Genomic DNA, 17,872 nt, shown 5'->3' with positions numbered 1-17,872 from the left:
CCTGTTCAGGAAACAGGCTATTCTCCAGCCAATAAAAGAAAAGCTATAGGAAGCCAGAGGGGGAAATCATAGAACCCACTTCCTGGCAAATGCACACTGGTCAATGAGTTAGGAGAGCAACATAGAAATGCCTGCAGGGACCCTGAGAATGTGGGAGCTGAGCCAGCCTGGGAGTAGGGTACTGGTTCAATTTCATGCTGAGGAAGCAAAGCAAAGTTCATTAGCCATTTGAGGGCAGGGACCCCGGTTCTGCTGTTCACCACTCATCCCCATTTCCTCGAACTCACAGTCCACTCCATTACAATGTATTCCTTCCCCCCGTTTACACATCCTCTTCTCCAGCCACATGCAAAGTCACTGAATACTGTCTTATGTCCAGGGCCACTTTCACAGAGGCACATAGTTCCACTGGTTCCAGTCAAAGGGCATGGGGATATTACCCAGCCTGAGGGTCACTCGTTGTATGGTGTGGTTGGCCTTATCCACATGAGCATACATGGGGAAGCCACGTTTTCCCAGAGTCTGGGTCTGGCATCTGGCGATGTGATAAATGAGATTTTGACCTCGGTACTCAGGCACAGTAGCTCCTATTCGCAGCTCTCCAGTCTGGTCCATCATGGACCAGCTCACAGGGGTCCCCTCAGGCCCCAGCAGACAGAAGCTGGGGAAGGTCCGGATACAGCGCTCAATGAATCTCTGACTTCTTTGATTGCCACCAAAATACCAGAATTTATTCACCAAGGCAGCATGGGTAATATCCAGGGATGAGTGTTTAAACATCTCTTGGTCGCTATTGGGAACAAGGGAAAAGACCCATCCTTATTATCACACACATTGTGAAATATTTCATTTTCCCCCAAATTGTCCTGAGAGGCAAACAGAAGCCTATCTAAGTCATAGCCAGACTGCTGGTTCCTATCAACACTTGTGTGGCTTGGCTTGATAAATTAATCTCTCACTTTCTCCTTTTCCTCATCTGATGACTAGAGATGATAAACACACCTCCTTAGAAAATCACTATTAGGCTTCAATGAGCCAATGTTTATTGGTGATTAGATCCAGCACCAGGCAGATAAAAATTATTTACAGTGTTTCATTTGGTTTTGTCTATAACCCTGCAAGGTAGTTAGCTCAGGTGTGATTATCCCCATTTGACATAGAGAAGTTGCATAGAAAATTTGCTAGCAAGCAGGAAAGTCCCTGTTTAGAATTGTGGAACCTTAGAATGTTGGTGTCTGAGGACCTGGGCCATTGTGTTGAACAAATGAGAAAGTGTAGTCCAGAGAAGGACACCATGTGACAGAACATGTAAGTCTGAAGATTTCTACAGTGTGTAAAGGGGCCAGGGGAACATGCTGGAAAGAGCCCTGGATGAGGGACTAGAAGATCTATTCTCAAGCTCCAGTTATGTCCTTCACGGTCCACATGTTGAGCAACCACTCCATCATCAGCACCTGCTTTCCATGGAGAAAATGAAAGTTATGCCTCCTTTCTGTCTATCTCAAAGGGTCACGAGGATCCTTTGAGACTTTAGACATGGAGGTGCTTTCTAGGTTGTAATGTCCTTTACTACGTGAATAAAACTTTTCCTGACACAAAAGCTCAGAAGGCCATAGGGCTGAGCATCTCGAGATCAAATCTCCACTCAAAACTTTTAATTCTGTTCTCAATTACATGAAAAATTCAGTGGGAAAGAATAGATAATTTGTTCAAATGATTCTTATTGGAACCCATTTGTTTCATGAAGTGAATTCATTAAACACACTAAGCACCCACTATGTGCCAGGTGACTACATGAGAATCTATCAGTGAACAACAGAGGGCGAGATCCCTGCTCCTATAGGATTTGCAATATTGTTGGGGTAGGATTTAAACAGCAAATAAGTAAACTAGCCAATATTAGATAATCACAAGCACAACGAAGAAAACAAAACTGGGTCACGTGTGCAGAATAACTGGGAAGTGACTTGACTAACGGGGGTGGGGAGAGCGGTGAATACTCTTGGATAATGAAAGAAATCCTGGGTGCAAATATTCGGTGGGTGAGAGAGAGACATTTTAGACAGAAGAGCTAATTCAAAGGGCCTGAGCTTGTGATGATCAAGTAGGAAGAGTTCAATAAAAATTACAGGAGATCATTATTATGAATTAAGTTTTGCACTGGGCTCCACAGATCAGATTAAAAACCAAAAATATGATCGCTAGTACTAAAGTTCCAGGTCACCAAACCTAGAACAAATTGTTATCTGCTTTCTTGAAATCTTCTCTGTCTAGAAAACCAACCTCTTCAGTCTACCCCCTTGGAACACTGTTTTGTGGAACAAGAGGTTGCTTGATTCCAGAACCACATATAAAGGTCAGTTAATATCTTTAAACTAAATGTGTTGCAATTTTGTTTTTTGACAAGAGGAAGGCCAGGGTTGTTGGAGGAAATAAACAAGAGGCCATCTCTGAAAGGAAATGGATACTGGCTCTTACAGGGCTGAGAAAGAGTTCAGAAGTATTTCAAGGTGAGATGGAAAGTATTGGGAATCTTTTAAGCAGGAGAGGCACGTGGTTTTATTTAAATTTTAAAAAAGATCACTTGGGCTACTTTGCAGAAAACAGATCCCAAGGGGGTCAGAACAAAAGCTGGGAGAGAAGTTGGAAAGGATAGCAGGTTAAATGGTAGTCCCTCAAAAAGGTACCTTCACCTGGCACTTGTGCCTGTGATCTTGTTTAGAAAAGTCATCTTTGAAGATATAAGGATCCTTAAATTGAGAATCTCAATATGAAATCGCCCTGATTATCCTGTGGATTATCAATCCAATGGCAAGTGTCCTTAGACAAAAGAGGAGAAGACACACAGAGGAGAATGCCAAGCGACAGTGATTGTTTCGTGACCACAGCGATGCAACATCTAGACAGAGGCATCAGAAGTTGGTGGACGAAAGGAAGGACTCTCTTCTGTGGACCTGAGAGGGGGAATGGCCCTGCTCACACCTTGATTTGGGACTTCTAGATTTCAAAGCCACGAGAGAATGAAATTCTGTTGTTTGAAGCCCCTTCCAGTTTGTGTTAATATTTTTGACAGTCCTGGAACCCTAACACAGGAGACAACTTCAGTGGTGACAACTGAGTGGTGCAGCTTGGCTCCTCTCAGACTTACAGGGACTTGAGTTTGTCACCATCGGGAGATGCGTTCTTTCCATCCAGCAGCGAAGGAGCCAGTTTCTTTGCTGTGTCATGTATCATGTAGAGAAAGCATTGTGTGTGCTTGACTTGGCCCGAATGAATGGCTACAAGGTTTTTTATCACCTTATCCAGGCTGGCCTGTAAGCCTAGATGGGGGAAAGCAAGGCATCATATGAGATTTCATCCTCCATTAATGTTTGGGAAAAACTGCCCAAAGGAGTCGGAAGGTATGTGGACAGAATTAACAAATCACATGTTCAGTCATGATATAGGCGTTAGATGAAAACAGTTACATCACTCCCATATATTTTAAAATTTAAAATTAGCATAATATCACAGGTCTTGAATACATCACGGGACAATAAAGGTGACCAAAGGAGATGAGATGTAGAGATATTAACTAAAATTTACTGGTCAGTTTCTAGGCACAGTGCAATCAATTGTTGCTATAATGGTCCCAGATTATTCCTACCTAACTAATCTGATTTTCTCTCTAAAATGACTTTGAACATAGCCAGCTAATACGGCTTGGCCAATGCAATGAAAGCAAATGTGATTTAGTAAGAAGCTTTACAATGTTGTCTTCTGGCCCCTCAGTACCTGTAATGGTTAATTTGAATTGTCAAATTGATTGAATTAAGAGATGCCAAGGATGAAGAGGATTATGGGTGTGTTGATGAGGGCGTGTCCAGGAATGATTGGCATGTGGGATACCCAACTGAAATGGAGACCCTCTCTAAGCGTGGGCAGCACCCACCAATAAGATGATGTCTTGGATAGAATAAAAGTTGGAAGAACAAGGAAGCAGATGCAAGCTCCATTCTTCTTCAACAGGTTCTTGATTACTTCTGGGATTCTGAGGATGTCGGCTCTCGCTTTTTCACTCTTGCAAAGTGGATTCTCCAGAAACCTTTGGTCTCAGACTAAGATCCTTCTTTTCTGGAGCTTCAGCCTCTTGGACTGTGCAGCCACTGGTTCTTCCCATTATGGACTACCCAGCTTCTGGGCATGAAGCCAACTTAATAAGTCTGCTTTTTATAATTATACTTCCTGTTGATTCCGTTCCCCTAGAGAACCCTGACTAATACAGTACCCTTTTAACTTTACATGTTGCCCAGCCTATTTCTATCACTGTAGTAAAAAAACAGTGCAAACAAAGCTAGTGTCACAGCCAGGCTTGGGACCATGACTAACCTGGTCCTACCAGCTCATGGATGACCCTCCAGCTGACTATGGCCACACGGTGACTCTAGGTGAGACTAGCGAACAACCTAGTTGAACCTAGCCCAAAGTGCTAACTCCCACAATTGTGAGCTAATAAATGATGGTGGCCTTAAATTGCTACTTTGAGAAGGTCTGAAAAATCTAACTGCTAAGCATTTCCCAGTCAAGGTCTCATTTAACCCTCAAGGACTCTATTTTTCAGTTTTATTTTATACTCAATAAATATTTTATGTTAATATTTTATGCATAAGGAAACTGACTCACAGAGAGGTTGTTACTTACCTTACATCATTCAGCTAATAACAGCACCAGCAAGGTTGCAGTCTTGATAATCTGACTCCAGAGAGCATATTCTTACTTACCAAGATACTCCTTTGTGAATTTGATAGTGTGAAAAACCAAAAACGGAACAGAAAGAAGTTTTGCTCCCATACCCATGTTCTTTAATAGGTCCTTGACACTCCGGAGAGTAAATCATGAGTCCTTAGCTCCTAGGAAAACGTATTACTCAAAATTTCCTTTTTAAACCTTATATACTGCATCAACATGTTTCACTACGGAGGGAGTGGCTTCAGGAATGGACAGAAGAATGAGTGTCTGGATCCTGGAGGAAAAATTGTGGTGTGCAAGGTGCTTATTCAAAATAAAAAGTGACCCCACAAGTGTATTCAGGCAGGAGATTCCAGCAGCCAGCACAATGCCAGTTCTTACTTTGAATCTGCAAGTGTTGTTTCCAGTTGATGACTTCCGGTGAGCTAAGGAATTCCTGACAGTTCTTGGGATCCTTGGAATAGATCTGGTAAGTATTAGTGTAGTGATCAAGGTCATCTGTCATTTCCTGTTGGGGTTAAGAAAAGAAGAATCAGCCAAAATGTTTGTAGTTGATGATTGTCAGTACTCCCTATTATGATATTTTAAAATACAAAAATTAGCATTTTCTGGTTTTTTTTTTTTGCCTTATAAATTATTTAGGATCAAGTCAAGGACTCCCTTATTCAGTTAAAAATGAAAAATATCCTAACTCTACTGTTGCTTTGAAATTTCAAAGTGATCCAATCAAAAATATTTTTCTATCCCTCCATAAAACTCATGTAGAAGAGCTAAAATAACAGCCGAGAAGAAAGAAAAATCTCTAGTTGAAAGAATAAGTTTTGCTTTGGACTATGCACACGTCCTTATTATAATTCATACAGGTAACAGGATAGATTAACTATCTATAAATGATGAAACCAAATAAAAAGATGTTGAACTCCATATGCCTTCTTTAAAAAAGGAAAAGACATTATTAAACAAACTCCAAGTCCATCAAGCAAATGAACAACTGCATTCATAAACATAGATATTCAAACACATCTAGCAAATTTATTGAAACCAGGATAGGATTATTTGGATATGAAGGAACAGAAAAAAGAAAAAAAATTACTTCAACCAGTGTAGCCTCATTTATAAGTCCTTTTAATCTTCCAATATCAAGAAATATTAAATAAAAATACACTTGCTATTCAGCTATAACACCATGGATCACACTAGCAATTTTCCTGCCTTCCCTTAAAAGTTTTTAAAAATTTGTGTTCAACACTGTGTTTTAGTAAAAATTTCACTAGGAAGCAACTCTGACTCTCTCTCTGTAACATCTACCACAGGTAGTACTTTTTCTTTTGTTTCACTGACTTCACTGTGGACACTTGGTTACAAGGCAGTCCTGCATCTCAGTAGGAAGAGCCTTTCAGTGAGAGTTTGTGATTTAGTATGAATGAGTTGGTATGACTCCAGGACTGGTGGTTTTCAAAGACAGGAAATATTTTTCATCTTAGGCTAACAGTTGAAAATGAAATCAGGATCTGATTTATTGCAATATAGAAATCTAGCCTAGGAAATGCTCTCTCTCTCTTTTTTAATCAAAGGAGGGGTAAGACAAGATAATACAAATGGAAGAAATGATTTACAGTAGAAGGGGTAGAGAGAGAAAAGGGGAGGGGAGGGGAGGGGAGGGGAGGGGAGGGGGGATAGTAGAGAATAGGACAGACATCAGAATACATCAGACACTAGAAAGGCAATATGTCAATCAATGGAAGGGAAACTGATGTGATACAGCAATTTGTATACGGGGTAAAAGGGGGAGTTCATAATCCACGTGAATCAAACCGTGTAATATGATGTATTAAGAACTATGTAATGTTATGAACGACCAATAAAAAAAAAAAAACTTAAAACAAAAAAAAAAAGAAAAAAAAAATCATACAATGTATTTTAATAAAAAGCTTTTACTTCTCAAATCATCAGTAGCAGCAGCTTCTCCAACTGATTAAATTTACTACATCTTTTTTTTAAATTTATTTTTTTTAAATTTTAATTTGTTAGATATGACAGCAGCAGAATGTATTGCAATTCATATTACACATTCAGAGCACAACTTTCCTATCTCTGGTTGTACACAAAGTAGAGTCACACTTAGGATAATGATGTCCATCTCATTCCACGTCTTTTCTACCCCATGCCCACTCTCTTCATCTCCCTCCCCTTTGCCCTATCTAGAGTTCATCTAGTCTTCCCATGCCCTTCTACCCTCCCCACCCCATTATGAATCAGCATCCTTAAATCAGAGAAAACATTTGGCATTCCGTTCTTTGGGATTGGCTAACTTCACTTAGCATTACCATCCATTTACCTGCAAATGCCATGATTTTATTCTCTTTGGGGGACTGGCTTGTAAACAAAATAAAATAATGAAGAAAGGATGAAAGTGAATCACAGACTTTCTCCCTGTGCTACTACTGAGTTTTGTTTATTACCTCTGCCCATTTCACACCAGGGTGAATTCACTTAGGAGCTTCTGTTCTCCAGCGTGTGAGCTTCTTGAGTTGGCATCACTGTAGTTCCTTTCAGTTTCCCTGGGGTCTACCCTTTTGCCAGGCTCCTGATACACATATGGCAGACATGAACACAGAGCCATATTCATTTCTCACTGGGCAACTTACCTGCTCCTCAGGACGAATAACCAGAGTATTAAAATCAGGCCATTTGTCCACCAGGGCCTTAAGCTTGAATGGGTTCCCCTGGTTTATGTGGAAGACAGTTCCATACACCTACACATTTCAACAAAATAGGAGTATCAGCACGTTACACAGAGATAGTGAAGAGCATGTGTTTGACCAGAAGGAGGCTTGCTTCTCCTATGAAATCATGAATTTTTTTAAGATTGGAAGGTACCTAACATATGTCTCTGTCAAATGGCTCTTTGGTTCTACTTGTTTGTTGGAATAAAAATATCTTTAAAAGATATCCATATAGTAAAATACGACCAATACATACGTGATCATTGTAACTCCACATCCTGTATAACCACAAAAATGGTAAGTTTTACTCTATGTATGTATGGTATGTCAAAATATCTATCTACAAAATACTATGTGTCAAAATACATGCTCACAAAATACATTAGTGAGACAAGGACTCACTAATTTCCTTGGATCAAGGAAATTTTGATCCAATTTCCACAAGGATCCTTCCTGTGGCCCTTTTATAATCAATTCTGTTACTTCTCTACGCCTCACCTACTCCTCACTCACTGGTGACCATTAACCTATGCTCCATTTCTGCAATTTTTTCACTTCAAGAATTTTATATAAGTGGAATCAGTGCAAACTTTTGGAATTGGCTTTTCCCATAAGCTTTTGGGATTGGCTTAATTCATCTAGAGAATTATGCAAGTATCAACAGTGGATTTCTATTTATTGCTCTGTATTTATGCCGAGTATGGATGTATCATAGTTTGTTTAATCCTCCACCCACTGGAGAACATCTGAGTTGTTTCCAGTTTTTGCTATTTCAAATCAAGCTCTTATAGACATTCATGTATTTATGTTTGTGTGAATATTAACTTGCATTTCTCTGGGGCAAAGGCTCAGGAGTGTAATTGCTGGCTGCATAATAGTTACATGTTTAGTTTTTAAAGAAACTTGCAAACCCTTTTTCTGGTATGGCTGTACCACTTCAAATTTCCATTAGCAACAAATTAGTGATCCATTTTTCTCTAAATTCTTGGCCAGAATTTGGGATTTGGACTCCTGTTTTGCTCAAATGAGAGTTGAAATGGGCTAAGGGGAGTTGAAATGGACTGTGTGAATTCTATTTCTAGCCCCAGCTGGGCAAGTGATTCAAGTTCTCGCTGCCTTAAACCCATCCTGTTCAACATAGGGAGAACAGCAATATCCTTTTCCTGGGAGTGTTTTTAAGTTCATATGAATTCATAAATAAAGCCCAGTGGATGGTATATGGTAATGCCAAGTAAGAGCTTGCTGTTGTTACCACTGCTGCTGTCTCTGGGGGTCCCAGTTGGCTCTGATGCTGGCCTGTTCTGAATAAATTTAGCTCCAATTTTAATTGGAAGAAAGAGATTTTTTTAATAAGTTACTACTTTCATAATTGACCAAATGTTAGAAAATGTAAAATAAGTAAAAGGTGCATAATCAAACCCTTTTGCAACAAATTTGTTGCATTGTGTAATCATTTCTAGGTCTCCCTCTTTTATTTATTTATTTTTATTTTTTCATTTTAATGAAATAAGATGTGACCTATTCCAAGAAAATACATGGTAGTTAGCTTCTCATCTGACACAAATATCTAAAAATTATTATGTACTTATGTCAACCTTTTAAAGAAGAATCGGGAAATTTCCGGTGTCGTTGTGAAAGATTCTTTGAAAGTAAACAATGACATTGGGGGGGGCAGTGAGTGAACCCAGGGCCTTGTGCAAGCACTCTTCCAACTGAGCTATATCTCCAGCCCAACAGTGAAATTTTTTTGGTGTTGGTTTTTTTTGTTTTGTTTTGTTTGTTGTTGTTGTTGTTTGTGTTTTGTTACTGGGGATTGAATTCAGGGGTGCTTAACCACTGAGCCGCATTCCCAGCCCTTTTTAATATTTTATTTAGAGATAGGGTCTCACTAAGTTGCTTAAGGCCTCACTAACTTGCAGAGGCTGGCTTTGAACTTCCATCTTCCTGCCTCAGCCTCCCCAGCTGCTGGAATTACAGGTGTGCGCTACTGAACCCCAGTATTTTTAGTTAGCAAAGATATATACGTATATATATGTATATATTGTGTTTAATATATATATATATATATATATATATATATATATAAACGGAAAGATTTTGACAAAATTGCAAAATATTAAATATGAAGAGAATAAACAAAATTTTTAAAACCAGATTTCCAACCAATAAATGTTAATTAGAATAATAGCAAACTTCTCTGTCAGAAAACAATTGAAATAATATCATCATAATGCAAGGGTAAAGACCTTTCATTCAAAGGTCTACTAGCAGATATATTTAAACCAGATAAACCTTCTGATTAGCTAAGAATGAGAGAAAATTGATAGCTTTTAAAAATTAATAAAATTAAAAACCTTTCCAAAATATGATCTAAAGGTATATTTTTTATTGACATAGCCTCTGTTACTGTAGAATATAGTTTTGAATTTTCTTTTTACCTCATTACATTTTATGACCACAGTGACTTCAAATGATTGAAAGTATTCAATATGGCTATATTATATGGGTAACAGTTTTGATCAATAGGCCTATTCTTTTAAAAATTCTAATTTGTTATGTATGACAGCAGAATACATTACAATTCATAGTACACATATAGAGCACAAATTTTCATATCTCTGGTTGTATACAAAGTAGAGTCACACCATTTGTGTCTTCATACTTGTACTTAGGGTAATCTGTCCATCTCATTCTACTATCTTTTCTACCCCCATACACCCTTCCTTCCTCTTCCATCCCTTTGCCTTACCTATAGTTCATCTAATCCTCCAATGCTCCTCTCCCCCACTATGAATCAGCATTCTTAAATCAGAGAAAACATTTGGCATTTGTTTTTTTTGGGGATTGGCTAACTTCATTTAGCATTATATTCTCCAACTCCAGCCATTTACCTGCAAATGCCCTGATTTTATTCTCTTTTAATGCCGAATAGTATTCCTTTGTATATATATGCACATTTTCATTAATTATTCATCAACTGAAGGGCATCTAGGTTGGTTTCATCATTTAGCTATTGAGAATTGTGCTGCTGTAAACATTGATGTGGCTGTGTCCCTGTAGTATGCTGAGCAATATATATATTTTTTTAATATTGACTTAACCTTAGTGAAACCTGTTTCCTCTTCTTGGATATGAGTGTAATGTGGGTCTCTTCAAAGGGGTGATAGGAACTTCCTGAGGTACAACACAAATGCATTCCTGACACTGCGTAGGTGCTCAGTAAAAGCTGTGTTCTTTCCCACCTCTGTCATCCTAAGATGCAGCTCTCTGTTTCCCAGAGAATGTCCCACTCTCACCTTTAAGGACTCAGGGAGGTGCTTCAGCAAGGACTTCTCCAGCAGCTGCAGCATCTGTGGACCCTGCAAGTGGAGCATCTTGGCAGGAATCTTAGCCTCAAGAGACAGCCACTACAACAAGAAAAGTCACAAATGGGAAAATGCTTGTTGCCATCTATCTGGACTGCCGCAACAGAGCACCACAAACAGATGGCTTATAAACAACAGGAACTCATTTCTTACACTTCAGGATCCCTGGAAGCCCAAGACAAAGACCCAAGTGGATTCAGTGTCTGGTGAGTACCTGCTTTCTGGCACCTTCTAGCTGTGTCATGCCATGGCTAAAGGAACAAATTCGCTCTCAGGGGTTTCTCTTAAAAGGACACTAATCCCTTATAAGAGACACAATTCATGTTCACGAGGGCCTTACCTAAAGGTCCCCAATTCCTAATACTATGAACTTGGAGGCTAGCTTTCAACATATGAATGTGGTGGATACACAGACTTTCAGACCTTGGCCATGCTAAACCAAAAGGTTCTAGATCCGCACAACTTTACCTGAAACTTAGTAAGTCACAGTAAGATGAATCTTCCCATTTTTAAAATGACTGCCTTGAGAGAAGTGACAGTCACTTTATTTATTTATTTATATTTGTTCTCATTAGTTATACACGACAGCAGAATGATTTCAAATCATTGTACACATATGGAGCACAACTTTTCATTTCTCTGGTTATATACAATGTACAGTCACATCATTCGTGTGCAATCATATACATACATAGGGTAATGATGTCCTTCTCATTCCACCATGTTTCCGACTCCCATGCCCCTCCCCTTCCCTTATTCCCCTCCACCCAATCCAAAGTCTCTCTATTCTTCCCTTCCCTTGTAGCTCCCAACCCCCAATCTGGATCAGCATCCACGTATCAAGAGAAAAAATTTGGCCTTTGGTCTTTTGGGATTGGTTTACTTCATTTAGCATGATGTTCTTGAACTCCATCCATTTACCTGGAAATACCATAATTTTATTCTCTTTTAATGCTGAGTGATATTCCATTGTGTCTATGTACCACAGTTTCTTTATCCATTCATCTATTAAGAGCATCTAGGTTGCTTCCAGTTTAGCTATTGTGAATTGAGCTGCTATACACATTGATATGACTGTATCATGGTACAGTCACTTCAGATTCCTAGCTTTGCTGTGAAGCACAGGAGTTTGAAAAAGCACCATGAAGGTTCTGAGGTTCCAATTCTTAGAAGGCCGATGAGACAAGAATATCAAGGTCTGGGCTCCTATCGAACCTAAGACCTTGTTCAGGGCCTTTTATTGGTGTTATTTAACCAAAATCCTCATCAACCCACCAGGAAGGATGAGATTGGCCAAAAGCTAAGAGCTCTCTTTCTGAATTTTTTTTCCTTTTCACTTTTACATGCTATTGTAAATTTCATCCATTAAAGGTACATTTACTTTAACTAACATTTAAAAAAAAATATTCAGGTGAATCTTTTGGGATTAAGTTGCTTTTCTCCAATATGTGTTTTTGGCATCTTTGTCAAGGATCAGATGATTGTAAGGGTGTGGGTTTGTCTTTGTGCCTTATATTCTGTAGCACTCATCTATGTGTCTGTTTTTATGTCAATATCATGCAGTTTTTGTTACTATAGCTATGTAGTATAATTTGAAGTCAGGTATTGTGAAGCCTTCAGCTTTACTTTCTTAACTTAGAAATTGCTTTTGGCTGTTCTGGGTCTTTAATTCTTTCAAATGAATTTTAGGACTGATTTTTTTTCCCTAGTTCTATGAAGAAGGTCGTTGTTACTTTGATGGGGTAAGCACATATTTTGAGATAGGATTTTGCCAAATTGTCCAGGTTGGCCTCAACTTGCAATCCTCAATCTTTGGAATCCTTGGCTTCCTTCTCTATATAAGCTGAGAGAAATTCCAATTAATGTTCAGTCAAAAATCAGTGCCACCAGTCACCTGGAAAGCACCACAACAGAAAAAAAACTGGGGGTTGAGTGACCTCTAGCCTTTGCTCTGTCCATGGGCGACACAGCTTAGGAAGACACAGAGAGAAGCTTTTATCAGGATAGGTGGTTATTATTCATTCTCTTCCTCCCCCACCTCAATCAAGCACTCTGGTGGGGAGGAAATTATTATTTATACCTTTTTCTTTTTTTTCCTCTTTGTCATTTTTTTCTCTTTTTATCCATTTCCCCCTTTTCATGTTTCTACTTTCTTTTATTTCTCCTTCAATTTCAATTTTAAATTTTTTTTTATCTTTTCATTTTATTTCATTCCCCCTTTCTTTACTGTTGTTAGTCTTTTGTTGTTCTTCATCTTATTTTTCAACGCTTTTTTTTTTTTTTTTAAAGTGCCAGAAACTGAGCTCGAGATTCACAAATATCGGATGGGTGCTCTGCCACGGAGCGACACGCCCAGTACCCTTTGCTCCAGTCATGACCTACCCCTGCTTGAACGCCCGCACACACTTCAACTGAAACGCAGAAAGCCCAGGGGGCCAAACCTTGTCTTCAGTGGGCACAGCTAGAGGAGTTTGACCGCCCCCATAACTGTTTTTGAGGGCAGTTACACCCACAAAACCCTCAAAAAACCTCAGGCAGAAATAACACGACTGTTGGGGCACCATGCCTATAAGGGTCTTCCTCACGGGTCAGTGTCACAGCTTGTAGATTGTACATCACTGACCACTTTAGGTGAGTCATGATAAAGAGCAGGAACCGTGGACCTGCCCTCACCTTCCCACATGGAACACAAGGAATTTCACCAGTTTCTAAATAGAGCATGAGAGCTTCAGGCCCTTAGCTATATTTGGAATCTCTTTCAAGTAACAGAGTCAATATCAATAGAAAGAACAAAACCAATCAATACATGAATGGCCAGAACATATAAGATCTCTGGGAAACTATTAGAAGATCAAATGTCTGCATCTTTGGCATCTTTGATAGAGAAAAACTACAGTCTGAGAGTTCTGAAAACCTATCCAACTAAATCATATCAGAACATTTTTTTTTCAAATCTTGGGAAAGACATAAATATCCAAGTAAAAATGGCATTTGAACCCCAAATAGACATGACTAGAAAAGAAACTCTCCACAGCATGTTATAGTGAAGTTGCCAAAAGTACAGGATACAGAAAAAGATATTAAAATTTGGAAGGGAGAAGCAACAACTCACATTTAAAATCAAAACAATTAGACTAACAGCAAATTACTCAGCAGAAAACCTAAAGATCAGAAGGGAAGGGAATGATGTATTTTGAGTCCTGAAAAAAAATAACCCCAGCCAAAATTGCTATATCATAATTGGAGGAGAAACAATGACCTTGCAAGATAAGCATAAACTAAGGAAATTCGAGAACCCCTGACTAGCATTACAAAAGATACTTGAAGGAAATTCATAAAGAGAGAAAGAGTAACACAATCAGAAGAGCACATGAAAAAATAAATTCCACAAGAAGTGTAGACATACAATAAGAAATAGGAAGAATCCAACTTGCCAATGTAAATCAAACTTTTAAGATGAATAAGAAAGTAAGAAATGAACATAGAATATACAAAAAGGAAAAAAATCCCAAATAACAATAATAAGTACATACCTTAACCCTGCATGTAAATGGTCTTAATCTCTACTTACACAGACTGGCTAAATTAATCTAGAAAATATGGTCCAAACAATGTGCTGCCTATAAGAAACTAACCCCAACTGCAATGACAAACAGACATCATTTTTATGTCATTGTGACCAAATGCCTGAAAAGAAAAATTTAGGGGAGAGAAAGTTTATTTTGGCTCATGGTTTGAAAGATTGAGTTCATAGTACGTTAACTCCACTGCTCTGGGCTCAAGGTGAAGGAGCACATGATGGTGGAAGGACATGGGAGAGGCAAGCTGATCAGGACAGGGCGGCTGGAAACCACAGAGAGAGAGGGGAAGAGACACAGATGAACCCCTCTAGGGCACACCCCTAACGTGTGAGCATGTCCCACCTCCTCCAGTCACACCCCAACTGCTTAAAGTTACCACTCAGCCCATTCAAACTAGGATAAACTGATTAGGTTCCAGCTCCCACAATCCAATCATTTCACCTCCAAACTTTTCTCATTAACACAGGAGCTTTGGGGGGGGGTTGCCTGATATCCAAACCATAACACAAGAGTACAAGTGAGAGGACTGAAATCAGTATTCCAAGCAAGTGGAATTCAAAGCAAGCAGGAGAGGTTATTATTTCTGACAAAATAGACTTTCAGGCAAAAATCAGAAGAGACAAAGAAGGTACCATGTATTCATTGAGAGAACAATTTATCAAGAAATACAGTGATCATACATATATATGCACAAACCACTATATACGCACACACATATATTCATATACTTGTATATTTGCATGTGTGTATGTATCCAATTTTACAAAACAAATACTATTAGATATGAAGGGAGATAGGCCCCTGCCGCAGTCCGGCTGCAGCAAAATAGCCAGGGGGTGACGAACAACTTGTGTAGATTGATACAGCAGGAGTAGGAGCCTTTTATTGTAGGACAGGAACGATATTTATACATTCCACACAGCTTGTCTTAATTAACATAAAATAGATACAGCAGTCAACTAATAAGGAATCTCCACACTTAATGGCTTGCTGGAGTTACTTCACAAACCACTCCCTCTAGCATTTTGCCAGGCACCATCCAGACTTGTTTACAGACTCTAACATTTGCCAGGTGCCATCCTGACTTGTTTACAGACTCTAACATTTGGCAGGCGCCATCCTGACTTGTTTACAGACTCTAACAGGCCCCAATACACTAATAGTGTAAAACTTCAATACCCTACTATTACCAATAGATAGCATCAGAACAAAAAGTCAACCAAGAAATATATGAGTTAAATTATATGGTAGATTAGATCAACTCAATAGACATCTACAGAACATCCCATCTGACAGCTGCAGATACACATTCTTTTCATCAGTACATGGAGTTTTTGCCCCAATAGACCATATATTAGGCCACAAAGCAAGTTTTATCAAATTGAAAACTATGAAGTAATTTCTTTTATCTGATCACAGTGGAATGAAACTATGAATCTACAGCAAGAATAAATCTCAGAATTTACATAGACACATGGGTATGGATCAAGACACTACTGAATGAACAATGGGTCACTGAGGAAATCAGAAGGGAAACAAAAATTCCTTGAGTCAAACTGCAGGACACAGCAAAAGTAGTACTGTAGCAATGATGGCTACACCAGAGAGAGAGAGAGAGAGAGAGAGAGAGAGAGAGAGAGAGAGAGAGAGAAGGGAGAGAGAGGTGGGGGGTCAGGCAGGCAGGAGAAAGGGAGAGAGAAAGACATCTCAAGCAAATAATCTAATTATGCATCTCAAGATCTTAGAAAAACAAGAAATCAGTAGAACCTGAGCCAAAATCTGCAGAAGAAAAACATAATAATAGAGCATAAATTTAAAAAAATAGTGATTAAAAGAATAACACAAAGAGTCAATGAAACAAAGAGTTGGTTCTTTGAAAGATAAAATTGACAAACTCTTAGCTAAATGCCACAGTCTGGCTGGGCACCAATAACCGGGGAGGTTGAGCCACTTGTAGATTCAAGCAGGAACAAGCTTTATTTTCGAACTCACACGAAAGCCACCCACGCGAACTTTCCAGGAACTCAATGGGAACTCCGTGAGAACTCAAAAATAGCGGGCACCGGAGGCAGCAGGAACCGCCCCTTCTGGCAAAATGCCAGGCACCATCTTGACCTGGCCTTGGCTCTCAACAGCTAAACTAGCTTGAAGAGAGAGTAGAGTCAGATAAATAAAATAATAGATGAAGAGAGAAATAGAAACCACTGAAATTCAAAGGATAATTAGGGAATATTTTGACAAACCATATGCCAATGAATTGTAAAATTTGGAAGAAATGAACAAATTTCTGGACATATAGGACCTACCAAAATTTAACCAAAAGGATATGAAAAACCTAAATTTGTCAACAAGTCATGAGATTGAAACAGTAAAAAAAAAAGTGTCCAAACAATTAAAATTGAGGACTGAATGGATTCACTGCTAATTTTACCAGACTTTTCAAGAATTAACACCAATCCTTCTCCGAGCTATTAAAAAGAAATTAAAGGAACCCTTCAAAACTCATTCAAACCCAGCATTAAATTACCAGAATCTGTTCAAGATACAACAAAAAACAGTAGGCCAATGTCCCTGAGGAACAGTGATGCAAAAACTCTCAATAAAATACTTGCAAGTGAATTCAACAACATAATAAAAAGATCATATACCATGATCAAGTTGCTTTCATGACGGGAATGCAAAGATGTTAGACAAATGCGAATCAATAAACATAACACTGCAGGTAAATAGAAACAAGGATAAAAAGTTGCATAATCATCTCAATACATGTAGAAATGGTCTTTGGTAAAATTCAACACCTCTTTATGATAAAAGCCCTACATAAATTAAGTATAGAAGGATTAGGTATAGTGAATGCTAAATAAGACAAACCCATAGCCTATATCATACTGAGTGGAAGAAAACAGCATTTCTTCTAAGATCAGAACTGAGACAAAGCTGTCTACTCTCACTACTCTTATTCAATATAGTTCTAGAAATTCTAGCCAGAGCAATTAGGCAAGAGAAAGAAAGAAAAGGGATATAAAGAAGAAGGACACCAAAGTATCCCAGTTAATTATGTTTGTTAATTATGTGATTCTATACATAGAAAATCCTAAAGATTCCATGAAAATAAATAAGTAACTTAGAACTGATAAGCAAATTCAGTAAAGTAGCAGGATACAAAAATCAACATTCAAAACTCAGTAACTTTTCTATGTACCAGTACTGAACTCTCTGAGAAAGAAATCAGGAAAGTCATCCCAATCACAGTAGTCACACAAGTGTAAAGGACCTAGAAATAAGCCTAACTTAGGAAGTAAAAGTTGCACAACCCTGAAGTAAGAAACTGGAGAGCAGCAGCTTTTCCTTGTTAGCTGAATCCTTACCTGGAAAGCAGAGTCTACACAGCACGATTCTCAGGAACGAAATTGCTAACCTGAAGATTTTTTGTGGACTTTGTTCTTCTAAATTGAAAAAACAAAATGTTGGT

General features: G+C 38.6%; 1 protein-coding gene across 1 annotated transcript; it reads right to left on the bottom strand.

Moving 5' to 3' along the window:
• Positions 1-387: 387 nt before the first annotated feature.
• Positions 388-10,828, bottom strand: LOC113195165 (glycine N-acyltransferase-like protein Keg1). Its single transcript, XM_026406588.2, has 5 exons — positions 10,751-10,828; positions 7,377-7,484; positions 5,110-5,236; positions 3,149-3,320; positions 388-790 (listed from the first exon to the last, which is right to left on the bottom strand). Exons 1-5 carry the CDS (start codon positions 10,826-10,828, stop codon positions 388-390), a joined length of 888 nt encoding a protein of 295 aa, XP_026262373.2.
• Positions 10,829-17,872: the final 7,044 nt, after the last annotated feature.

The sequence above is a fragment of the Urocitellus parryii genome, chromosome 4 (assembly GCF_045843805.1).
Source record: "Urocitellus parryii isolate mUroPar1 chromosome 4, mUroPar1.hap1, whole genome shotgun sequence".
NCBI lineage: Eukaryota > Metazoa > Chordata > Mammalia > Rodentia > Sciuridae > Urocitellus > Urocitellus parryii.
This window is presented reverse-complemented; position numbering and strand designations above follow the sequence as displayed.